General features: G+C 40.7%; 1 protein-coding gene across 7 annotated transcripts; it reads left to right on the top strand.

Moving 5' to 3' along the window:
* Positions 1-589: 589 nt before the first annotated feature.
* On the top strand, positions 590-21279 carry LOC100348309 (uncharacterized). 7 transcript variants are annotated; one of them, XM_070062312.1, is made up of 6 exons: positions 733-1029; positions 6245-6324; positions 6684-7044; positions 8983-9109; positions 10521-10613; positions 19565-21279. In XM_070062312.1, the coding sequence occupies exons 3-6, from the start codon at positions 6985-6987 to the stop codon at positions 21013-21015; spliced, it is 1731 nt and encodes a 576-aa protein (XP_069918413.1). In that variant the 5' UTR covers positions 733-1029; positions 6245-6324; positions 6684-6984; the 3' UTR covers positions 21016-21279. The 7 variants fall into 7 exon arrangements, with proteins under 7 accessions (XP_089175392.1, XP_069918416.1, XP_069918418.1 ...); XM_070062311.1 differs by having other exon boundaries at positions 6810-7044; XM_070062314.2 differs by having other exon boundaries at positions 733-1016; positions 6810-7044.
* The last annotated feature ends 4776 nt before the right edge of the window (positions 21280-26055 follow it).

The raw sequence follows: 26055 nt of genomic DNA on the forward strand, positions 1-26055 counted from the left end.
TGGCCAGAGGTTCAACATCTGGGAAGGTAAAGGTGCTGTCAGAAGGTGTTGTCCGTGTGCATTTAGATGAATCAGAACGTGAAGCAAATGGGAACTCATGCTTTCCTATTTGAAACATGTAATGCATACATGGGGCAATAATTCAAAAAGCATAAAAAGGTGTAAGTCAAAAGACACGGAAACTTTCCTTTTGTGTTCACCAGTCGTACAGTAGCTCATCTTGCTGTATATCCTTCCAGAAGACATTTTCATGTACAACTATGCTTATGGTACACCTGCGCGCGCACACACACACGTGCAGCACGGTGAACGCCGAGCAAATCCAGTTTATAATCATCGAATCACGCGCGCTCCCTCGTGGGTCAAAGCTTTGATTTTTCAAGGGCGATTCTCACACACCGGCCTCCCGCCTTGGAACAGAGGAGCCCCAGAGTACCATTCCGGGACCACCTCAGTGTGGTGTCGCGGGCCTAATGTCCTAAGTTAAGAACGCACGGAAATCGCCCCCGGCCTCACGTCTAGGCCGCCAGCACCGGGGAAACCAGCGTGCGAACTGCGGCTCCCAGAAGGTTCCGGGACCAGGGCAGTAGGCGGGGCGTGCGGTAGCGGGCGGTGTTTCCTCGGGGCGTTTTACCGTCCTGGACTACATTTCCCATAGGGGACTGCGGTCCGAGAGTCTGGCTCGGACTACATTTCCCAGAGGAAACCGAGAACACCGCGTAGGTAGGTTCCGTTTCCGTTCTCTCTTGTTGCTATCTGCGCGTGAGTTTGTTTCACCTGATGCAGAATCGGCGTCGGTGGTTGCGGGGCTCCGTGCACTGACCTAGGACTGCAGCCCGCGTGGGGCCCTGCGTGGCGCTGAGCGGGGGACCGTGAACGCCGGGGTCTGAGCGCAATCTCGGCGCGTCCGGCCGCCCCTCAGCCCGTGGGGGCGTGGGCTGCGGAGGACGGTGGTCGTGTATCTCGGCGACTGACGAGGAGGCTGAGGGACTGCCGGAGTGACGGCGGGCGCGACTGTGAGCCGGGGAGGTGCGAGGTTGCCCTTGTGTGACAGGGACGTGGGTTACGTGTCCCTTTCGTGAGCGTGCGTTGCCGTGGTTCTGCCGAGTGTCAGAGGTTCGCGGCTCCTGGTTCCCTGTTCATGCATCTTGGTTTCAGCCACAGAAGAAAATAATCTGACTGGGAAAAGTATTATAATTATTTCAAGTATTCACATATTTTTTTTTAGATATTAGGTTGTTTAAGACTCAATTACCTCGGAATTAATAACTCAGTTTTAAGGTAACTTTCAGAGAAATGACACCAATATCTGATGTCCAGGTTTATGGCAAGTGCAACTATATTTCCAAACATCGTAAAATTGTGCTCACTTAAATACTCGTGCTGAGATTCTCCCTTTTACCAGATCCTGTTCTTTGTATAGACTTACAACGCTGAATGAGGTTTTTCTTGGTCTCTGTTGTTGGGGACAGACGGAGGGGAAATTCATTCATATTCTCTCTCTCTCAGATAAACACTGGCATTACAAGGAAGGAAAAGCTCAGGAAGCTCAAATTTGACTCTAAGGGAACAAGGAAGCGGCAGAATTAGCTTCATTGTAATAATGGATAAAAGAGCATGTGATGATGTTGATCATTAGTAACTACATTAGCCAGTGTAATGTCCTTAGTTCATATGGATTATCTCGTTTGATTGTCAAGACCACCGCATGCTGTAGGTAGTATTCTGATGTTTTCATTGCTTGTGCAGAAACAGGGAGATGTTACTCTCAGGTTGAAGTGCATTTTCTGTTCCTGAAAAAGACAACAAAGCCTGTGCTCTTAATTTCAGTAGGCTAGCACTTACATTTCACATGTCTTTTAAACTGCCTTCTTTACCAGGTCTGTTTCCTACCATTTAATTTGGATCATTCTAATTGCTGTTAGTAGTGGCATAGTATGTTATGTCATAGCAGGCCATAATGTTTAACATGTTGCCTACTTGAGATAGTAATGGTTTTAATTTTTGATCATCAAAAGTTACTCTCATGAGCATCCTTGTGTATATAGCTTAAATACTTATATAGTTATTTCTTTTGAAAAATTCCTAGATGTGAAATTTTGTGATCAGCAGCCTTTTATTAAATGTCTCCAATATAGTAGACCTGGAATTTGTAGTATTTGGGGCAATATAATTACCAAAGAGACCTAGTTACTTCCTTTAAAATGTCTGCTATCTGTCAGTAAGGTGAAATCTGAATAGGAATACTTCTAACACTGTCTGATGAAGGTCATTGGAAAGGCTTAGGTGACCTATCTTGTGAATTCGCTGGAAAGATATGTTAGTCTGTTCATAGCAACAGTGAGGTTTAAACAAATTATACCAATTCTGAAGAATCTATGGCGATAAGTGGATTCTGTATCACTCTTGTGCCTTACAGTTTGCCTTCCGATTAAGTTACATTGCAAAATGAGCCTAGAAGGGTAATTCAGCATCTGTCTGAGGGACATCAAAGCATAGCTGACATGTTTAGAAACAAACCATCTGTCGAGAAGAAATGAAATAAAATTGTATGGAAAACCATCACTGATTCACTCCAGAGATAACTCAGGGATTGCACCATGTTCCCTCCCTCCCTTCCTCCCTCCCTCCCTTCCTCCCTCCCTCCCTTCCTTTTTTTTTTTTTTTTTTTTTTTTTTTATTTTTTTTTATTTTTTGACAGGCAGAGTGGACAGTGAGAGAGAGTGAGAGAGAGAGACAGAGAGAAAGGTCTTCCTTTGCCGTTGGTTCACCCTCCAATGGCCGCCGCGGCCGGCGCGCTGCGGCCGGCGCACCGCGCTGATCCGATGGCAGGAGCCAGGAGCCAGGTGCTTTTCCTGGTCTCCCATGGGGTGCAGGGCCCAAGCACCTGGGCCATCCTCCACTGCACTCCCTGGCCACAGCAGAGGGCTGGCCTGGAAGAGGGGCAACCGGGACAGAATCCGGCGCCCCGACCGGGACTAGAACCCGGTGTGCCGGCGCCGCTAGGCGGAGGATTAGCCTAGTGAGCCGCGGCGCTGGCCCCCTCCCTTCCTTTTAAAAGTTACACAGAGAGAGAAGGAGAGAGAGAGGTCTTCCATCCGCTGGTTCACTCCCCAACTAGCCACAACAGCCAGGGCTGCACCGATTCAAAGACAGGAGCCAGGAGCTTCCTCTGGGTCTTCTTATGTGGGTGTAGGGGCCCAAGGACTTGGGCCATCTTCTACTGCTTTCCCAGGCCACAGCAGAGAGCTGGATCGGAAGTGGAGCAGCGAGGACTAGAACCAGTGTCCATATGAGAGGCTGACACTGAAGGCGGCAGCTTAACCCTGCTATGCCACAGGGCCAGCCCCTGCACCATGTTTTCTATACACAGTTCTGTCTTAAAGAGAAATGATCAAGTGAATTCAGAAATGATATCTAAAGAACAAAGAATTTTCTGAAAATACCTTTCTTTTGGAGAGTTTTGTTAACAACAACAGAAAACCCAGGTTAACCTATGGTTATTACTATAATAATTAGAAAAAATCATAAAAAGAAAAATCAAGATAAAAAAACAAGCACACTGTTAATAGATGGTCATATAACTTTCCAGACTTCCTTTTCTACTGATTCAATGATTTGTGTACTACCCTGTTTCTGTTGAGTGGTGTATTCAAATATTTTACAATAATAATTATGTTGGCTAACAATTTGCTATTGACAATATATCTGGACTGTTTATGTCTTTAAATATTTTTCCCATCTTTACATTTGATGTCTAGTTTATATTCTAGTGTGATGATGGTCTGTCATGTATTGTTTGTGTGTATTTTTTTTTTTTTTTTTTGACAGGCAGAGTGGACAGTGAGAGAGAGACAGAGAGAAAGGTCTTCCTTTTTTGCCATTGGTTCACCCTCCAATGGCCGCCGCAGCGGGCGCATGCACTGATCTGAAGGCAGGAGCCAGGTGCTTCTCCTGGTCTCCCATGGGGTGCAGGGCCCAAGCACTTGGGGCATCCTCCACTGCACTCCTGGGCCACAGCAGAGAGCTGGCCTGGAAGAAGGGGCAACCGGGTGTATGGGTTTTTTTAAAAGATTTATTTATTTGAAGGTCAGAGAGAGAGGGGTCTTCCATCCGTTGGTTCACTCCCTAATTGGCTGCAATGGCCAGAGCTATGCTGATCGAAAGTCAGGAGCCAGGAGCTTCTTCCAGGTCTCCTATGTGGGTGCAAGGGCCCAAGAACTTGGGTCATCTTTTTTTTTTTTTTTTTAATATATTTATTTTATTTGAAAGTCAAAGTTACACACAGAGAGAAAGAGAGGCAGAGAGAGAGACAGAGAGAGAGTTCTTCCATCTAATGGTTCACTCCCCAGTTGGCCACAATGGTCGGAGCTGTGCTGATCCGAAGCTAGGAGCCAGGAGCTTCTTCCAGGTATCCCACGTGGGTGCAGGGGCCCAAGCACCTGGGCCATCTTCTACTGCTTTCCCAGGCCACAGCAGAGAGCTAGATCAGAAGTGGAGCAGCCAGGACCCGAACCGACACCAGGCGACAGCTTTACACGCTATGCCACAGTGCTGGCCCCATGTGTGTGTGTGCCTTTTTTTTTTTTTTATCAGTTTTTTCCCCCTAAAGAAACCATTATTTAGGGTCCGGTGCTGTGGCGTAGTGGGTAAAGTCGCCACCTGCAGTGCCAGCAACCCATATGGGTGCCAATTCAAGTCCTGGCTACTTCACTTCGATCCAGCTCTCTGCTGTGGCCTGGGAAAGTAGTGGAAGATGGCCCAAGTCCTTGGGCCCCTGCACCCATGTGGGAGACCTGGAGGAAGCTCTTGGCTCCTGATCGGCGCAGCTCCAGCCATTGCAGCAAACTGAGGAGTGAACAGATGGATGGAAAACCTCTCTCTCTCTCTCTCTCTCTGCCTCTCCTTCTCTCCCTTGTGTAATTCTTTCAAGTAAATAAATAAATCTTTAAAAAAAAACCACATCTATTTAATGAATACAAATTTCATAAATACAACTTTAGGAATATAGTGATTCTTCCTGTCATACCCGCCTTCCCACTTCCTCTCCCAACCCACCTCCTCCTCCCTCTCCCATCCCAGTCTCATTCCCCATTAAGAAAAAAAAACAAAAAAAAAAAAAACTGTTGCTCGATAGTCAAGACAAAAGCTGTTCAAGTCATTGCTTCTCAAAGTGTCAATTTCACTTCTACAGATTTCCTTTTAGGTACTCTATTGTTACTAAAGATTAGGGAGAACATATGGTATTTGTCCCTTTGGGACTGGCTTATTTCACTAAGTATGATGTTTTCTAGATTCTTCCATTTTTTGCAAATGACTGGGTTTTATTTATTTATTTATTTATTACTGCTATTAGTATTTCATGGAGTACATATCCCATAATTTCTTTATCCAGTCTTCAGTTGACAGGAATTTAGGTTGATTCCATATCTTAGCTATTGTGAATTGAACTACAATAAACATGTCATGTATTTTTTTTTTTTTTAAGAAAAAGATTCATTATTTATTTGAAAGGCAGAATGAGACGCAGAGAGAGCTTCTATTCACTGGTTCACTCCCCAAATGCCTGCAACAGCTGGGGTTGGGCCAAGCTAAAGGCAGGAGCCTTTGAGTACTTGAGAACTCAGGTACTTGCCGCTCATTTGTTGCTTCCAGGTGCATTATCAGGAAGCTGTATTGGAAATGTGGCATAGCCAGCACTTGAAACAGGCACTCCAATATGGAATGTGAACATCTCAAGTGGCAGTTTAATCTGCTATGCCACAATGCTCTCCCAGTTCATGTGTTTAGTTCGTAAGCTTTGCTAGACTCAAAATGTGAACACTGCCTTAACTAACTTCACCTAATTCCACAACCACAAAAAGAGTCCTCATGGGATGTTGAGGCCTCCTTTGAGTGTTTGAAGGTTGGGTTAGAAGAAAGATCTACTCAGGATAGGACTCTGCTGCCCAGTTTCAGATCTACACATCCACTTCACCAAACTGACACAGTGACCAGGAAATTTCCTGCTAGCATGTCTGTCTTTAATGCAGAAATGTCTCTGTTCCATGACTTTGTCCAGTGGAGACTTCTGTGCTTTAGAGGACAAAATGGATTAATTCAGATCCCTAACCTGTCCAAATTGTGTGTGATAGGCAGTATTTGGGAACCTGGAATGGAAGAGTGTAACATCAATATTAAGTAACTTAATTTCTGTCAGGAGCACTAACGCAAAACTGGTCTCAAGGTCTCTCTCTTCTCCCAGCTCTGGCAGTCTGGATCTGTGCTTCTCTATAGAGGAACTCTGAGAACTGATTCGCTTGCAAGTCTAAAACCATGGCCCTTGTAAGTTCATTTTCTCCTCTTGTTGAAATATATGTGTGTGTTTTAGGTCATGTAAGTATTTTTGTTAAGTTTCCTGAAGTTTACTACCAAGAAGAGTCCCTCAAATAATCTGCATCCACCTTTTGTTCTTCCAGTGAACTGTGATGCCAGATTATCCAGCATCCTTATTCTAAACTTAATAGTATTCATGAAATTACTGACCAAATATTTCAGCATGTCTTACATGCTCATTCTTCCATCAAGGGCAATGATTGGATTAAGCTGTTTAAAATAAAGGCTGATGCTTTTTGGGTCACCTGTAGTTTGGTGAAATTGAGACAATGGTTGTTTTTTTTGTTTGTTTGTTTGTTTTTTGACAGGCAGAGTTAGTGTGAGAGAGAAAGGTCTTCCTTCTGTTGGTTCACCCCCCAAAATGGTTGCTACAGCCAGCGTGCTGTGCCGATCTGAAGCCAGGAACCAGGTGCTTCTCCTGGTCTCCCATGCAGGTGCAGGGCCCAAGCACTTGGGCCATCCTCCACTGCCTTCCCGGGCCACAGCAGAGAGCTGGACTGGAAGAGGAGCAACCGGGACAGAATCCTGCGCGCCGACCGGGACTAGAACCTGGGGTGCCGGTGCTGCAGGCGAAGTATTAGCCTAGTGAGCTGCGGTGCCGGCGAGACAATGGTTTTATTTGACCATCTATGTCAAAACTTTGAAGTTTTCAGAACTTGTGATTTTCAGGTAGAGAAGATAGGAATTTGATATTGATTGAATGTCTAAATTTCATTGTTGGATGACATTTCATGATTTGTATGGATTGATGGATGATTGGGACTTGCAAACTGAGAGGTTGTAGATCTTGGCAGGAAATTCCTGGGAGATAAGTGATTTGTTGTTAAATGGGATATTTATATACTAATCCTTCTTTCTCAGTATTCTTGTATTCAGTGTATTTTTGTCTTTTTACTGCATAACAAACTATCTTGAAACTTAATGGTTTAAAACAGGAAACATTTATCTCACTATTTCTGTGGTTCAGAAATCTAGACATGGCTTATGTTGCTTCTCTGACCGTGGGTGTCTTACAAGGTATTGGTAAAGGCTGCAGTCATCTTAAGGGTCAACTTTAGGTGAATGTTTCCAGGCTCATCAGGATCCATTTCCTCTATGGCCTAGTGGACTGAGAAGCTGAGTGCCTCATTAGCTATTGATTGGAGACCACTCTTGGTTTATGGTCCTGTGGATCTCTCAGTAAAACAGCTTAAAATGCACTAGCTAGTGTCAGTAAGTAAACAGCACCAAGAGAGGGAGAGCATATGTGGATTGCATATGGAAATATGCGATCCACAGACCTTTGTAGCCTTGTATTGGAAGTAATATTTCAGTACTTTAGCTATTCTGTTTGTTGAAAGGAAAACAGTTGGTTCCACCTAAATGTAAGTGAAGGAAATTCCTCAAAGATATACTATTAGGGAGAGGGGGTCATTGGTCATCCACATAGAAGTTGCCTGGACACTCATTGTAAGACAGGTGGTCCATGGGAGATGGTGGATGGAAATCAAAAAAAACAATGTCATTTGTTGCAGTGGATCAGGGTTGGGAAACCTTTTTTTTTTTTTTCCTGCCAAGGGCCATTTGGATATTAGTAGCATCAGTAAAAAGTGATACAAAATGCCAGCTCAAAAATTAGCCTGCTATAGATTTATTCAGTTTCGAGTCCTGCCTGTGGCTGACTTGGTAGGGTCAGAACAAACAATTTTTCCAACCTTCTGTGACCCTCTGTCTAGCTGCAGTGGATGAACACAGGACCCTAGAATTGGGGAAGAATTTATAGACATTATGCATCTTAACTGCATAAATTATTCAGTCTGGCACATCTATAAAGTAGACTTTTATGTGCCAGAAAATACATGAATTTGTCAAAACAAGAAAAACAGCTTATGGTGAGAGCTAACATAATGAAATATTTAATGTTCGAAGCAATTCTTAATTTTATGCAAACCTTATTTTTCCAAAATTGAGATTATACTCCCTTGTTTAAAAATGTGATTACATTTTTTCTCCTCCTTAAAAACAAAAATTTTCATCAGCTACTCATATTCAATTAAATTAATTTTGAAAATTTATTTTTGAAGTACAGAAAGAAAGAGTGGCAGAGACAAATATCTCCTACTCACTAGCTCACTCTCCAAATGCTGGCAAAAGTTAGGAGTAGGTCAGATAGAAGCCAGGAACCAGAACTCAATCTGTCTCTTCCATATGGGTGGCAGAGATCCAACTACTTGAGCCATCACCTGCTGCCTTCCAGAATATGCATTATCAGGAAGTTGAAATCAGGAATGGAATTGGGACTGACACCCAGGTACTCTGACGTGGGATATAGACATCCCAGGCAGCATTTTAACTACCAGGCCACAAATCTACCCCATTAAAAAATTTATGTGGTATATAACCAGCTAAGCATTATGCTTACATTCACTATTTAATAGGCAAATATTTTTTTCTACCCTCAAATGGTTTATACATTGAGGAATGTGCCATTCAATCCCCTCATTTTATGGATTGTGGCCTAATGCTTCCCATAGTGTCCCCTTTCTGTAATGAAGTTCTTATCTCATGTCCATCCATCTTGAAAACAGTTTTTTATTTCTCTAGTAATACCTGAATTTTCCATTTCAGGGATCAGTGACATTTAGGGATCTTGCCATAGACTTCTGTCAGCAAGAGTGGGAATGTCTTGACCTTACTCAGAAAACCTTGTACCGGGACGTGATGATGGAGAACTATGCTAACTTGCTCTCACTGGGTACGTTTTCTACCTCAAATACTTTATGATACTTTAGAATCTTCTCTCTAGGCTTTGTGTTTCATTCCATTCTCTCTCTCTCTCTCTCTCTCTCTTTCTCCCTCCTTCCTTCCTTCCTTCCTTCCTTCCTTCCTTCCTTCCTTCCTTCTTTTTTAAAAAAGATTTATTTGTGTATTTAAAAGGCAGAGTTACAGAGAGGCAGAAGCAAAGAGAGAGAGAGAGGTTTTCCATCTGCTGGTTCACTCCCCAGATGGCCACAATGTCTGGAGCTGCACCAATTTGAACCAGGAGCCAGAAGCTTCTTCTGGGTCTCCCACACAGGTGCAGGGGCCCAAGGATTTGGGCCATCCTCTACCCTTTCTCAGGCCATAGCAGAGAGCTGGATTGGAAGTGGAGCAGCTGGGACTCGAACCGGTGCCCATATGGGGTGCTCATAAAGCCTGCAGTGCCAGCTTTACCAGCTATGCCAGTATGCCAGCCCCATCCACTCTTTTTCAGGGCTGCCTTTTAGAAAGCTAGTTAAATTTCTTTTTCATATTTTAATGCTTATTTAGTTGACATCTACTTGGAGAGCAGAGAGAGAGGGAGAGAGAGAGAGAGAATAATAAAGCAATCTTTCTTCTGCCAGTTCACTCCCCAATGCATGCAATAGCCAGAGCTGACCCAGGCTGAAGCCAGGAGTCCAGAACTTCATCTGGGTCTTTCATGTGGGTTTCAGGAGCCCAAGCACTTAAACCAGTATCTGCTGCCTCCCACAGTGGACTAACAGGAAGCTGGATGAAAAGTGGAGTAGCTGGGACTTGAACTGGCACTCTGATATGGGATGCAGGTGCCCCAGGTAGCAGCATAACCTGCTGCACCACAGTGTCCTCTCCGATTTTTTCCCAAAGTGAGGTTTGAGCTTTTTTGAGTTAGAAATTCCAACACCTTTGAACACATTCACCGTCCCTGTCTTTCAGTGATAATAATACCTTCTCTGGTCCTATTGGAGCTTTCTCTCTTACTTTATTAGGAAGAGCTAGATTCTGATACTGTGGCATATATGGGAGTACTTCATATAGTTCATGGAAGGGACCAGCATTGTAGTGCAGTGGGTTAAGCCACTGCCTGCAATGCCAGCGTCCTATACAAGTGCCAGTTCAAGTCCTGACTGCCCCACTGCTGATCTAGCTTCTTGCTAATGCACCCAGGAAAACAGTGAAGGATGGCCCAAGTACTGAGGTCCCTGTCACCCACAGGGGGACCCAGATGGAGTTCCAGGCTTCTGGATTCAGCTTGGCCATTCCCTAGCTGATTTCTTTGTCTTTAATTTATTCTTCTTCTCCAAAATCTTAATATCATTTTGACTTTTAGTTTATAATTTTGATTAAGCAAAGTGCTTTTCTGTGTCATGTTTTTTCTTTATAAACAGGATATGCCATTTCTAAGCCTGATGTAATCACATTATTGGAACAAGGAAAAGAACCTTGGATGATTGTAAAGGAAGAAACAAGATGGTGCGCAGGTAAGTAAGAGTAAATCTGGGCCGGCACTGTGGCTCACTTGGCTAATCCTCTGCCTGCGGCACCAGCACCCCGGGTTCTACTCCTGGTCGGGGCGCCAGATTCTGTCCCGGTTGCCCCTCTTCCAGTCCAGCTCTCTGCTGTGGCCCGGGAGTGCAGAGGAGGATGACCCAAGTGCTTGGGCCCTGCACCCCATGGGAGACCAGGAGGAAGCATCTGACTCCTGGCTTCAGATCGGCGCAGCACACCGGCCATTGTGGCCATTTTGGGGGCGAACCAATGGCAGGAAGACCTTTCTCTCTGTCTCTCTCTCTCTCACTGTCTAACTCTGCCTGTCAAAAAAAAAAAAAAAAAAAAGTAAATCTGGCTGTGTTTAGCTGTTTGTATAGGTAACAGCCCAGGAAGTCCAGGAAGGGACACATACTTGGAATATTGTTTGGAAATCTCTATCGGTAGTACAGAAAAGGCTTGTGATAATCAAGAGGAGAGTATAGGAGCCACCTAATCAACTTTATTTTCACTTGAATTAATCGTTTATATTTTCAGTATCATATTTCCCTTATAGAAATTTTGTTATGCTCTGTTTTCTCTTGCCCCAAGATATTTTCTAATTCCCTTTGTATTTTAATTCATTAAGGCCTGTTTTGTGGCCTGATATATAACCTATCCTGTGAAGAATTCCATGTATGGATATAAGACTGTGTTCTCTTGTAATGTGGAGTGTTCTGTCTACTATGTCCAATTGGTGTAGAGCAAGGGTGGGAACCTTTTTTCTGTCAGGGGCCATTTGGATATTTATATCATTCAGAAACCATACAGAGTTACCAGCTTTAAAATTAGTCTGCTATAGACGTATAGAATTTTGAGTCCTAGCTATGGTTGCTTTGGCAGGGCTGGACTAAATGATTTTGTAGGCCTGGTCTAGAATGTTGCTAAAATCATGTTTCCTTCATGATCTCCTGTCTGACCTTTTCCTTATCTACTCCTATTTGGTTGTTGTTTCTCTCTTCAATTTTGTCAGTATTTGCTTTATTTATTTAACTGCTTTGATAGTACATAAATTATTTATAATTGTTATGCATTTCTGGTGACTCAACCATTTTATTGCTGTATAATGTCCTTCTCTTTTGAAAGTTTTTGACTTGATCTGTTTTGTCTGATATTAATCTTCTCATTCTTGGTCTCTTGGTAACCTTTTAATTTTTTCACTTCCAACCTGTGTGTTTCCTTAGATGTAAATTGAGTCTCTTTCCCTATCATTGGGTCCTGTTTTTTAATCCATTCAGCCAAGCTGTGTTTTATGACTGCGGAGTTTAATCCATTTAGTGGAATTACTGATAAGAGACAGGTTTTTCATAATCATCGAATACTTTTTGTCATTGAAATATATCTTTTGTGTTTTTAAATGCATTCATTTTACAGCTGTGATGTTGTTGACTTTAAAATAAAGAGGTAGAAATCAAAAATGAAAAAAAAAAGGCAGGTTTATTGTTGCCATTTGGTTACTTGTTTTCTATATTCTGTGTGGCCTTTCTCCCTTCATTTGCTCTTAATGAGTGCTTTCGCATTGCATTGATTTTGTATGATGACATGCTTTGTTTCCTCTTCATTTCCTTTTGTTTGTATTCTATAGATCCATTTGTCTTTACCATTGTGGTTATGTACAATATCTTCAAGCTAGAGCAGTCTGTTTTATACTGACAAAAGCTTTAAATAATTATTTATTTCAAAGTCAGAATTACAGAGAGGGAGAGACAAGGCTGACAAAAATTGAAGCTTTAATTGCATATAAAAACTGTTGCTTTACAGCCTTGGTCTCCCTGTTTTATGTTATTGATGTCACAAATTGCATTTTTCTATATTGTGTTTCCATTAACAGATTGAGCTCTTTTTGTGCTAAAATAGTCTATGAAATATTCTGTACAAAAGCTTAATGAGGATTTATGCACCAAAATTTAAATAATATTCTTCTTTTATAGATCTACTTTATTTATTTGAAAGAGTTACAGAGAAAGGTAGAGACAGAGAGAGAGAGAAGTCTTCCATCCACTGGTTCACTCCCCCAATGGCCACAATGGCTGGAGCTGAGTTGATCCAAAGCCGGAAGCCAGGAGCTTTTTCTGGGTTTCCCATGTGGGTGCAGTGGCCCAAGGATTTAGACCATCTTCCACTGCTTTCCCAGGCACATTAGCAGGGAGCTGGATCAGAAGAGGTGCATCTGGGATTTGAACCAGTGCCCATATGGAATGCTGGCACTACAGGCCAGGGCTTTAAACCACTGCACCACAGCACTGTCTCCAAAATAACTCTTATTTGTCCATTTTTTCCTTTACTGGAACTTTATAATTTTGTATGTAATTTAAATTCTTTCATTTCATCTTGAAGGACACCTGTTAGCATTTACTGTAGAGTAAGTCTAATTGTAATTGATTTCCTTAGTTATGAAAAGGTTGTGATTTTGGCTTTATTTTTGAAAGAGAATTTTAACAGATAGAGAAATCTTGATTACCAATTTTCTTTCAGCACTTTGAAAGTATAATCCCACTCCCTGCAAGCCTGCCAATATTTCCACTAAAGAAGCCACTGATGATTTTATGGATGCTCCCTTGTACATGACTAATTGCTTTTCTTTGTTGCTTTCAAGGTTCTTTGTGTTTTTACAGTTTATTTTTGTGTCTTATGTTGTATCTCATTGAGTCTTTTGGCTTTATCCTAGTTAGAGTCTATTGGGCTTCTTTAAATCACCTGTCTATTTCTTTTGAGTTTGGGAATTTTCAGCCATAGTTTCTTCAAATAAGCACTCTGCCCCTTTACCTCTTCTCCTTCTGGAACTCTCATAATATGTATATATTGATCTGTTTGATGATATCTCTTAAGTTCCTTAGGCTCTTCCTTTTTTTTTTTTTTTGTTCTCCATTCTTTTTTTCTTTTGCTTCCCTGACTTGATGATTTCAAATATCCAATCTTCAAGTTTGCTGATCCTTCTGCCAGATCAAATCTGCTTTTGAACACCTGTGGTGAGCTTTTCAACTGCTACTGTATTTTTCAGCTCCAGAATTTTGTAGGTTTTTTTTTTTAATAGCTTTTATCTTCTTATGGATATTTTCATCTTATTTTTTAAGTAGTTTGATTATGATATGTCTAGGCATGGTTTTCCTTTTATTTATCCTGTTTTGGAAGTCATTGAGCATTTTTTTAAAAGATTTATTTATTTATTTGAAGGCAGGATTACAGAGAGGCAGAGACAGAGAGAGAGAGAGGTCTTCCACCAGCTGGTTCACTTCCCAGATGGCTACTATGGCCAGAGCTGCGCCAATCTGAAGCCAGGAGCTAGGAGTTTCCTCTGGGTCTTCCCACACAGGTGCAGGAGCCCAAGGATTTGGGCTATATTCTACTGCTTTCCCAGGCCATAGCAGAGAGCTAGATCAGAAGTAGAGCAGCCTGAACACAAACTGATGCCCATATGGGATGCTGGTACTGCAGGCAATGGCTTTACCTGCTGTGCCACAGTCCCAGCCCCTAAGCATTTTCTTTCTTTCTTTTTTTAAAGATTTATTTATTTATTTGAAAAGCAGAGTTACAGAGAGGCAGAGAGAGAGAGGTCTTCCATCCACTGGTTCACTCCCCAGATGGCCACAATGAATGGAGCTGTGCCGATCCAAAGCCAGGAGCCAGAAGCTTCCTCCTGGTCTCCCACACAGGGGCAGGGGCCCAAGGACTTGGACCATCCCCTAATACTCTCCCAGACTATAACAGAGAGCTGGATCGGAAGAGGAGCAGCCAAGACTTGAAGTGGTGCCATATGGGATGCTGGCGGCGGCTTTACCCCCTATGCCACAGCACCAGCCCCCCAAGCATTTTCAACGTGTAGATTTATGGCTTGCATCAAACTTAAGGAGTTTCCAGCCATTATTTTCTTAGATGTTTTTCTTATTTCTGTCCCTTTGTCTTTTCATATTCTAATCACTTTTTAAATATATTCCCAAAGACCCTTGAAGTTTTGTTTTGTTTTGTTTTGTTTTTAGATTTATTTATTTGAAAGGCATAGTTACAGAGAAAGAGGGGGAGATCTTCCATTCACTGATTCACTCCCTCAAATGGTTGAAACATCCTGGGCAGGGCCAGAATGAAACCAGGAGCCAGTAACTCCATCCAGGTCTCCCACATGGGTGGCAGGGACCCAAGGACTTGAGCCATCTTTTTCTGCCTTCCTAGGCACATTAACAGGGAGCTGGATTGGACATGGAGCAGCTGGGACTCAAACCAGTGCCCATAAGGGATATAGACATTGCAGGCAGTGGCTTAACCTGCTGTGCCACAACACCACTCCCCCTGAAGCTCTTTCATAATAGTTTTAACCTATATCTTCCTTTTTTAAAAAAAATATTTATTTATTTATTTATTTATTTGAAAGCCAGAGTTACATAGAGAGAGGAGTAGGAGAGAGAGAGGGAGGGAGAGAGGGAGAGAGGGAGAGAGGGAGGTCTTCCATCCGATGGTTCACTCCCCAGTTGGCCGCAACAGCCAGAGCTGCGCTGATCTGAAGCCAGGAGCCAGCAGCTTCTTCCAGGTCTCCCACGCAGGTGCAGGGGCCCAAGAACTTGACCATCTTCCACTGCATTCCCAGGCCATAGCAGAGAGCTAGATCGGAAGTGGAGCAGACAGGTCTCGAACCGGTGCCCATATGGGATGCTGGCACCTTAGGGCAGGGCGTTAACCCCCTGCGCCACATCACCGGCCCCTAACCGATATCTTCTACAAATTCCAAAAATGAATACTATCTGTGTACACTGTTTCCTCTGTCATTTCCATTCTGCTATAAGCTTATCTGACTGTTGTATAAAATATATTCTTTAGTCCAACAATTTCCACCTTGTTCTTGTGGTTTCTCTTTCTTTAGTTATTTTTCCTATCATTAATTGCTTTTTTTGGTCACTTCTGGGTTGTGTTCACTCCCATTGAAAATGTTGCTGGGTTTATATATTAATACTTTTTCTTTTAGGAAACAAAGCAACAAAATTTGGCTATATATATATATATATATATATATATTGTTTGCTTGCTTGCTTGTTTGTAGGCAGTGGTTTAATTCCAAGTTTGGTTCTCTAAGGCTTTGCCAGTCTTGATTCTGTCATTCCTCTGCATGTGTCATTTAACATTAAGCTAAGGCTTGTTTTTCTGATTTCTTTTACATTTGGAGCCAAGGGATGAATTGATCATATCTAAAATTAGGAAATCTGTGAATGTTTCCCCTCCATACTTCCACCTCACTTTCTAGTTGAATAATTCTTCTTACCTTAATGTCTGGAGCAAGAAATATGTTGGTACTTTCATTGCCGATTCTTGCCCTTCCATACTGGGATTGGAACAAGGCCATGTGTGATAGAGAAAACAACAAGAAACTTAACACCAGTGTAGGTTACTTTCTAAAGTTTTGGCTTCTCTCTACAGACCTCCTGTTTTGTTTACTCTCATTTATTGATATCAGGTAGTTGTTTTTTTTATCTCATCAATCATTTTTAGGTGTTGTTATTCAGAAATGGGATTTTTAAGATTTATTCTATTTATCTGAAACACAGATTTACAGAGAGAGAGGGAGAGTCAGAGATCTTCTGCTGATTCACTCCTCAAATGGCCAAAATCGTTGGTGAGGCCTGGGTGGGACTGAAATCAGGAGCCAGGAGCCAGGAACTCCATCCAGGCCTCTTGAGCGAGTGACAGGCCCAAGTACTTGGGTCGTCTTTTTGCTGCTTTGCCAGGCACACTAGCAAAGAGCTAGATCAGAAGTAGAGCAACCTGAACTTGAACCTGTGTCCTATGGGATGTGAGCAGTAGCCTAACCCCTGGCGCCACAAAGCCAGCCATTAGAAGATGGACTTTAAGAGGTCTCCGTGATGGAGCCATAATTTCCTCCATTGTGGAGTTACTCTTTCCTTTTCTCTATCAGTATCATGGTTGACTCGTTTATTCTGTTGCTTATATCACAGTCATTTTTATATGCTACAATTTTCAGTTTTCTTCCAATCACTTCTGTAAATCTTTGAAGTTTTAATTTCTTTTTGGCATAAGATTTCTAGGCCTGCCTACCTTACCACCTTCTGAAATTGTCCCTTTTTCCAGCCATTTTGCATCTGCTTACTGCAGATTAATATTCACAAGTTACAATTTAGGTGCAAAATAGTGCTCCTTACATGAGTATTTTCTCATAACTTTTTCTATGATATTTGGTCTGATATAATGGTCAATTTTGATGGCTTTCTCTAGAAAATTACCCATTTCATTTTTATACTTTCAAAAGGAGTTCATGATATATTTTAAAGATTACATTAATATCAACAAAATTATTTTTATCTCACATTTCCCGTTTGTCATTTCCATTTTAGTTATTTTCATTTCCTTTTTGTTGTTTTATCTGCTTAACTTACTGAGTTTTTGTAAGCACCAGCTCTTTGACATACTTGTTAACACTACTATTTTCCAACCTGTTATGCTTTGTTTTTTATCACTTTTCTGCTTTCCCTTGTTTATTTATATATTTTGTGATGGGATGTTGAACTCATTTATTTCTTTCATTTTTATTAAGATAATTCATTAATTTGTTGAATTCTCTGACTGTTGAATGCTTAAAATTCTGCCATATAATAATTGTTTCTCTTGTCCTTTGTTATTAACTTTTCTTCTCAGGTTTTTATTTCATGTTGACCCAGCAGTTGTCCTGGAGATTACATTTCAGTCTTCACATGGAAGTGTTTTAGTTTATGATATTAATTTCCCCCGATTCTCTAATTTGGCAAATGTTCCTACATCCACATTGAGCATTCACAATGAGTCTCATTCACAATAAGCCCCACTCATTGAGCATTTTCAGATTTGTTCCAGTTATTTCTTCTTCTTTTCACAAGACAGTGAATTTTATTGTTTTAAGAAATAGAAGAACTAGAATATAACTATAAGAGAGGGTCATAAAACAAGTCCAGACACAGATAAAAACCTTGACAGGTAATTCCTACGTCTTGCAATACATAGCCTCTTACTCTTATAATCCCTTTGCCAGCATCAGGCAGATTTTGCTCTGCCATCACTGTCCCTATAGCACTTAATGCTGATTTCTTTGTGTAGGTATGTTTGTATAAATTATAGTTTATATATGTGTATTTATTATATATTTATATGTGCATATATTTATATCATATCTCTCTTAAAACATTCCATATTATAGATAATCTGTTTACATATATATTTACTCCACCTCACTGTGAACATCTTGAGCACAGGAAGCATTACTTTGCAACCCCAGCACTATCTGCATCGTAATACGTTTTACTAGTTCAAGAATGGGGCCCATGCTGTGGCTCACTTGGTTAATCCTCTGCCTGCGGCGCCAGCATCCCATATGGGTGCCAGGTTCTGGTCCTGGCTGCTCCTTTTCCAGTCCGGCTCTCTGCTGTGGCCTGGGAAGGCAGTGGAGGATGGCCTGAGTGTTTGGGCGCCTGCACCTGCACCTGCGTGGGAGACCAGGAGGAAGCACCTGGCTTCTGGCTTCAGATCAGCATAGCTCTGGCCGTAGTGGCCATTTGGGGGTGAACCAACGGAAGGAAGACCTTTCTCTCTGTTTCTCTCTCTCACTGTCTAACTCTATCTGTCAAATAAAAAAAAAAAAATAGTTCAAGAATGGTCTATTGCACCAGACAACAGATTTCAATCACTGTTCCACCACATACTAGTCACATGGCCTTACACAAGTTACCAAAATCCTCTGTGCCTCTGTCTCCTGATTTATTAAATATGGCTATGTCAAAGAGATGTCCTAACAATGGGATGAGATAAAGCATTTGACCCAAACATAGTAAAAATACAATTAAGGTAAGCTATTGTTATGGCCATAGGATCAACTTGCCATGTTAATCTAATGATTCTTGGGGACCTACTTTCTGCTGCTGCTGCCTCCTAGAAGCTAAGATACTTCCAACTACAGCTCACATAATTTGTGGGTTTTTTGTTAAAGTTCAACTTATGATGCCTATCAAAAACCTTTTTAAGAAGCTTTTTGAAGGTGGATTCTCTTCCCTAAGAATTCTAAAATGGGCTTCCTTTTACTCTTTTCCTTTGAAATACAGTAAGAAAACATCTTGGCTCTTAAAAATAGCAAACAGTAATTGAAAAATAATACACACTCCTATGTCCCAGTAGCACATATACTAGATATGATAAACATCCATGGATTCCTGAAATGCTTCTTTTAATTGAAATTCATATCTGCTGGGCCAATGATTCTCAGACTTTTGTATACATCAGAATCACTAGGAGAGTTCACCACAAAGATTGTCTCCATCTATTTCTTCTTACAGGTTGTTATCCTCCAGGATAAACCCTTCCATTCTTTTTCATATACTCACTGGCCATCTTCCTCTAGATTCCTTCACTGTGTAGTTGAGTTTCCCAAGATACCCAAATACTTAGAATTCTTTAAGACTTTCAGTACAAACCCAGTCCATGTCTGAAAACTCATTGATACACACTTATGGACGTTACCAGCATGATCACCTTTGGCTAAAAAGGCAAGTGAGTGGGGGCCCGAAAAAAGACATGGAAGAATAAAGCACAGGGAACAATCTCAAAAGGAATGAAAACTCAGTATTTTTGTTTAAGAACAATGAAGAGTACATACTGCTGTGAATAGGAGGGCATGAACAACAGTATTGTATTTTGAAGGAGGTTATGGTTTCTTTTAATATATTTTTTTGCATTTTATATGGAAACTAATAGAAGGAAGAGTACATTTAATCAGTAAAGAGTGATAAATTAGAGTTGAGGAGACATTATCAATAACTGTTGCAAATTGTATAAAGAGTTTTCAGGTATTCCTCTCTAATTGGTGACCTTTTCAATGAAAAAAAATGTGTAGAACATTTACTTTGGTCCAGGAAGAAAATAATTTTCTTATTTCTTTTAGATTTGGAGTCAAGATGCGAAATAATCAACCATGGAAAAGTCCATATCTATACAAAATGTCCATCTGTTACTCTAAATCAGAAAATTCTTAACAGAGAGAAACTCTATGAATGTGACAAATGTGGGAAGGCCTTTACTCATCATACAGACCTTACGATCCATCACAGAATTCATGTTGGTGGGAGACTCTACGAGTGTCAGCAGTGTGGGAAACTCTTTAATCGTGCATCCAACCTTCTGCAGCATCAGAGAATTCATACTGGTGAAAAACCCTATAAATGTGAAGCATGTGGCATGACCTTTAGTCGTAGTATAGACCTTAGGGTTCATCAAAGAATTCATACAGGTGAGAAGCCCTATGAGTGTGAAGAGTGTGGGAAGGCCTTTAGTCGTGCCTCTTACCTAACTCAGCATCGAAGAGTTCATACTGGTGAGAAATCCTATGTGTGCCATGAATGTGGGAAGGCGTTTAGTCAACGTGGAGGACTTAAAATCCACCAGAGAATTCATACTGGGGAGAAACCCTATGAATGTAAGGAATGTGGAAAAGCTTTTAGTCAAGCCTCTTACCTTATGCAACATGACAGAATTCATACTGGAGAACGACCCTACGAGTGCCATGAATGTGGGATGACCTTTAGTCGTGTTATAGATCTTAGAGTACATCATAGAATTCATACCGGTGAGAAACCCTATAAATGTAAAGAATGCGGGAAAGCCTTTAGTCGTGCTTCAAATCTTGTTCAACATGAGAGAATTCACACTGGGGAGAAGCCCTTTGAGTGTAAAGAATGTGGGATGACCTTTAGTCACGTCTATCAGCTCATTCCACATCAGAGAACGCATACTGGTGTGAAACCCTATGAATGTAATGAGTGTGGGAAGGCATTTAGTCATGCCTCAGTACTTATTCGACATGAGAGAATTCACACTGGTGAGAAACCCTATAAATGTAAAGAATGTGGGAAGGCCTTTATTCATGATGGAAGCCTTAGGATGCACCAGAGAATTCATACAGGTGAGAAACCCTATGAATGTAAAGAATGTGGGAAGGCCTTGAGTTGTATCTCAAGCCTTGTTAAGCATCAGCGCATTCATACTGGTGAGAAGCCCTATGAATGTAAGGTCTGTTTTAGGGCCTTCACTCATGTTGAAAGCCTTAGGGTGCATCATAGACTTCATACTGGTGAGAAACCCTATGAATGTAAAGACTGTGGGAAGGCTTTTAGGAGTGGCCATCAACTTGTTATACATCATAGACTTCATACAGGTGAGAAGCCCTATCAATGTAAGGAATGTGGGAAGGCCTATAGTGTATATGGACGACTTACTCGACATCAGAGCATTCACAGTGGTCAGAAGCCTTTTGAATGTAAGAACTGTGGGAAGTCTTTTAGCTATAATTCAAGTCTTAAAGTACACCAGAGAATTCATAACCGAGAGAACCTTTAAGAATGTAAAGCCCGTGGAAAGGCATAGATATGTACTAGACAATGTATAATACTGAGAAAAGGTTTGAATGAAAAGAATGTGGGAATGCTTTAGATGTCTTTCAATTCTTATAAAACATTAAGTAATTTATACTGTGGGATTATAACTCCTGAGAATATAAACAGTATTTCAAGACTTTTAGTTAGGACCCAAAATATTGTTCACATTCAGAAAACTCACAATGTATTTTTCATAACATAATAAAGCCTTTATTGATGTTTTCTATTCGCAGATTTTCAGTATATTCACATTAGAAGAAAACTCAGATAATGTAGAAAGTGGTTTTTTACTGCTTTATTTATAAAAGCCTGCCAGTCCTAATCCATTATTGTTAGACTTGAAAATCAACTCCCACCACTGAAAATGAGAATGAAGTAACCATTGTCATTGTCATCCGGTTTGTTAAAACCTCTAAGTATGATATGCTAAATATTTATCCTTCTGGGGGTCTGCAAATGATGATAATTATAACTACCTTATACTGCTGTTACTAGAATATAGGAAACATGGAAAGTTATCTAACACATAGTGTCTGCTTAAGAAACATTAGATGATACTTTTAATATTACTGAATCACAAATTACACATTGATTCCAGTGTGAGTACAACACAAGATAAAATAATGACATGCATCTTTGCAGTAGGCTGTGACTCCTTCAGGTTACTGTAAGTACATATTAAATGTCAAGACATACCTTTACCCAACTCTTTCAAAATTATGTTCCCATCAACACCATTAGTACTTGATAATGCTTTTATAAGTTTCTGTACTTGAACAAGTTTATGAAGTACTTACTACTGATCTCTACTTTCGAATAATGAAGAATTCATATCAACCAATCTCCACTGTGCCTGCCTAAATTTATTCTCACCAAGCACTGCCTGTGAATGCAGAGAAAATCTGTGCATCCTCTTTTCTATTTTTTAAATACTATTTAACATTTGTGAGAATTTTATGAAAATGCTTTTGTATGAGCTGTGGCTTTTTTCCCATTGTGAAGCATTGAACACCATGTTTCGGAACATGTTCATAGGATGGGTCCCTGGGTCTTTCTTTGCTCACCAGACCCAAGCACTGCTTCTTGGTGTCATTGCACAGTGCTGTTTGTCACCCACAATACTACTATCATGTGAATTCTTTTTGTTATCCATGTATTCATTAGTCTTTGTGTTTTTTTAATCATTCCTTTTTTTAAGAAAAGTAATTTTCCATTTATGAAGCACTATAAATTAGATGCATTTTTAAAGCAGGTCCCTAAGACAATTCTTCAGATCAATTTTGAACTAAGCCATTTTAGTATGTCAACCAAGGTAAAAGTTGTATTGTACCCTGAATTTCACCCTTAGTGCCGTAGATTAGAGATTATAGCCAGCTTTAACGTTGCAAAGTTAACTTTTATACATTCTGTTCTCATTTGTTCATTCTTCACTTGAATATCAAATGAATTTAGAGGGATCCTGGTCTAACTGCTTTTGTTTCAACAGCAGGCAGGGGAGCAAAAGAACACCATGTGAGCATTAAGGAAAAAAATGTTGAATGTTATTAGCAATTTTTATACAGAGAATGAGTCATTTTGGATAATGACTTAAAATTTTATGAAAAATGTTTAGCACTCAAATGTGCTTATTCTATTTTTAAGAGAAAATAAAATTACATGTTGTTTAAATTTAAAAAAAAACATCTTAAAAGGTTTCCATGAAACTTTTTTTTAATAAAGATTTATTTATTTATTAGAAAGGCAGAGAGAGAGCGAGATCTTCGATCCACGGGTTCACTCCCCAAGTGGCCACAACGGCTGGAGCTGGGCCTATTAGGAGGTAGGAGCTTCTTGTGGGTCTCAAGTGTGTGCAGGGCCCCAAGTACTGGGGCCATCTTCCACTGCTTTCCCAAGCCTTTAGCAGAGAGCTTGATCGGAAGTAGAGTAGCTAGGACTTGAACTAGAACCCATATGGGATGCCGGCACTGCAGACAGCAGCTTTACCAGCGACACCATGGTGCTGGCCCCCAAACTTCTTTTTCTAATATATATGAACATCTTTGGGAAAGGTTGCTTGATTCAAAGGGAGTGTCTCTAGGATTGGAGTGTTCAGTCATCATTTCAAGTGATGAACCGTGATTGGATGGCAGTCAGCATACATCACGACCTATAGTTAGCTGCTTTTTTCTGAATGTAAAGCTGCTGGGTTTTGTTGTTTGTTTACAGATTGCAAATCTCTCACCTTAATCTTCACATAAATGTACCTCAGTGTATTTAAATCCTTTTTGAGTTTGCAGTTGATTATGCAGTTGTTCACAATTTGTACTAGTATAATATCAGTGAATAGTTTTGCTTCTGGTTTCAACTATTTGTGAACAAAAATATATTTAGTTGTTCAAGCGTTGACTGTAAACATTTTCAGCTTTGGCACCTATAGCCAGCTTGTTCACATTTATAACATTTGACAACTTAGACAAAATTGAAATGAGTCCTATATTTCTCCTGGTATGTCTTAGTTTTTATTTTTCTAACTAGTGAATTGAGTAATTTTTTAAATATTTTCATTTGCAGTTGTGTTATTTATTGTGGTTTCTCTTTGTGTTTTTGCCCATTTAAAAATTTTTTATGCCTATGGATTTGTAAGTATATTAAAAATCGTGCTCAGGACCCAAATGACTTTGCTCATTTTATGTGATATTTTCAATCTTACTCAATTATTAATTATTTCTATATATAACTTTGTTTCAGTCTTTGGTTTTCTAAATCAAATTGTTTACAAGTCAAAATAAAATTTCATTTTCTAGCATTTTTAAAAAGATTAATTTATTTTGAGAGTTGGAGTTAGAGAAAGGGAGAGAGAGAGATCTTCCATCCACTGATTCACTCCCTAGATGTCTGCAAGAGCCAACACTGGGCTAAGCCAAAGCGAGGAGCCGGGAGTTTCCTCTGGGTCTCCCACGTGGGTGGCAAGGCCCAAACACTTGGGCCATCTTCTGCTGCTTTTCCCAGGCCATTAGCAGGGAGCTGGATCAGAAGTGGAAAAACCGGAACATGAACCAGTGCCCATATGGGGCTCCAGCTCCCTTTTTCTAGCATTTATATAATTTCTTTACATTTACTGAAATAGCTTCAGCTATACTGTTCATAATGATACCTGGCTTTCAGTCTTTCCCTCCAGTTTGGTGAAAATTACATCCACATTTCACATTAAACAATTTAATGCTTGCTTTTGGTTGTGAGTAAAAAGTCTGTATTGTATTTAAATATTTTCCTATATTAGAAAGTTGTCACTTTCTCCAAATGCTATTCCATTTTATGTTGCTATCATCATCTTACTTTTCTGTTTCTTAATATAGTAATGTATATTCATAGAATTATTTATTTTTAAAAACAATTTTTTAAAGATTTTATTTATTTGAAAGGCAGAGCTACAGAGAGAGAGAAAGGTCTTCCATCTGCTGGTTCACTTGCCAAATGGTTGCAATGGCCGAGACTGGGCCAAGCCAAAGCCAGGGGCCAGGAGCTGCTTTCAGGTTTCCCACATGGATGCAGGCAGGGGCCCAAGCACTTGGGCCACTTTCTGCACCACAACTCCCACCCCAAAACACAGAATCTTGGAAAGCACCAAGAAAGAAGAAACTCATGCACATAAAGGTTCTCCCATAAGCCAATCAGCAAACTTCTTAACATAGGTCATGCAAAGGAGGAGGGCTATGATGATATACTCAAAGTGCTGAAAGAAATTGCCAGCCAAGATACTATACCTTGGAATGCTGTCTGTTAGAATCAGGATAAAGACATTGCTAGACATGTAAAAGCTAAATGAGTTCATCACACAGGACTGGCCTTAAAAGAAATGCTTAGAGTTGAGACAAAAAGACAATAGTAGTTTCAAAATGTGTGAAAGTATAAAACTCCTCTTTAAAGATACACATACAATCATACTCAGAAAACTCTAATAATATAAAAGTGGTATGAAAATCACTCTTTATTATAAAGAGTTAATAGTTGAATATATTAAAAAACAACTATAGGTATAAACAGTTGGGTAGCATAATACACAATATAAATAGATGTATGGCATCAGTAGTGTAAAATGAGAATGGTGTAGGATATCTGTTTGCAATTAATGTTCAGGTGCTATCAACTTATATTGGATTTATGAGATTTTTGTCTAAGCCCCGGGGTAATCAAAAAGAAAAATCTCTAGTAGATACGTAAAAGAGAAGGAGGGGGCCGGAGTTGTGGCATAGCGGGTAAAGCCGCTGCCTGCAGTGCCAGCATCCCATATGGGTGCTGGTTCGAATCCCAGCTGCTCCACTTCTGACCCAGCTCTCTGCTATGGCCTGGAAAAGCAACAGAAAATGGCCCAGGCCCTTAGGTTCCGAACCTATGTGGGAGAGCTGAAAGAAGCTCCTGGCTTCCTATCGGTGCAGCTCCAGCTGTTGTGGCCATCTGGGGAGTGAACCAGTGGATGAAAAACTAACTCTCTCCCTCCCTCCCTTCCTCTCTACCTCTCTGTAACTCTTTCAAATAAAACTTTTTTTAAAAAAAGGGAGGAAGAAAGTGTATTAATTACTCTATTACTGTTAATATCTGTTACTCTAATAAAATACCTGAGGCTGTAAAATTAAAAAAAAAAATTTTTTTAATTTATTTGACAGGTAGAGTTATAGACAGTAAGAGAGAGAGACAGAAAATTCTTCCTTCTGTTGGTTCACCCCCCAAATGGCTGCCACAGCTGGCACTACGCCAATCCAAAGCCAGAAGCCAGGTGCTTCCTCCTGGTCTCCCATGCGGGTGCAGGGCCCAAGGACTTGGGCCATCCTCCACTGCTCTCCCAGGCCACAGCAGAGCGCTGGACTGGAAGAGGAGCAACCAGGACTAGAACCCGGTGCCCATATGGGATGCCGGCACCGCAGGCAGAGGACTAACCAAGTGAGCCATGCCGCCGGCCCTGACTTAACATTTTTTAAAATTTTTATTTGAGAGGCAAAAAGAAAGAGAAAGAAAGAGTTCCCAT

The sequence above is a fragment of the Oryctolagus cuniculus genome, chromosome 18, assembly GCF_051225735.1.
Source record: "Oryctolagus cuniculus isolate XC-2025 breed Fujian yellow rabbit chromosome 18, ASM5122573v1, whole genome shotgun sequence".
Lineage (NCBI taxonomy): Eukaryota > Metazoa > Chordata > Mammalia > Lagomorpha > Leporidae > Oryctolagus > Oryctolagus cuniculus.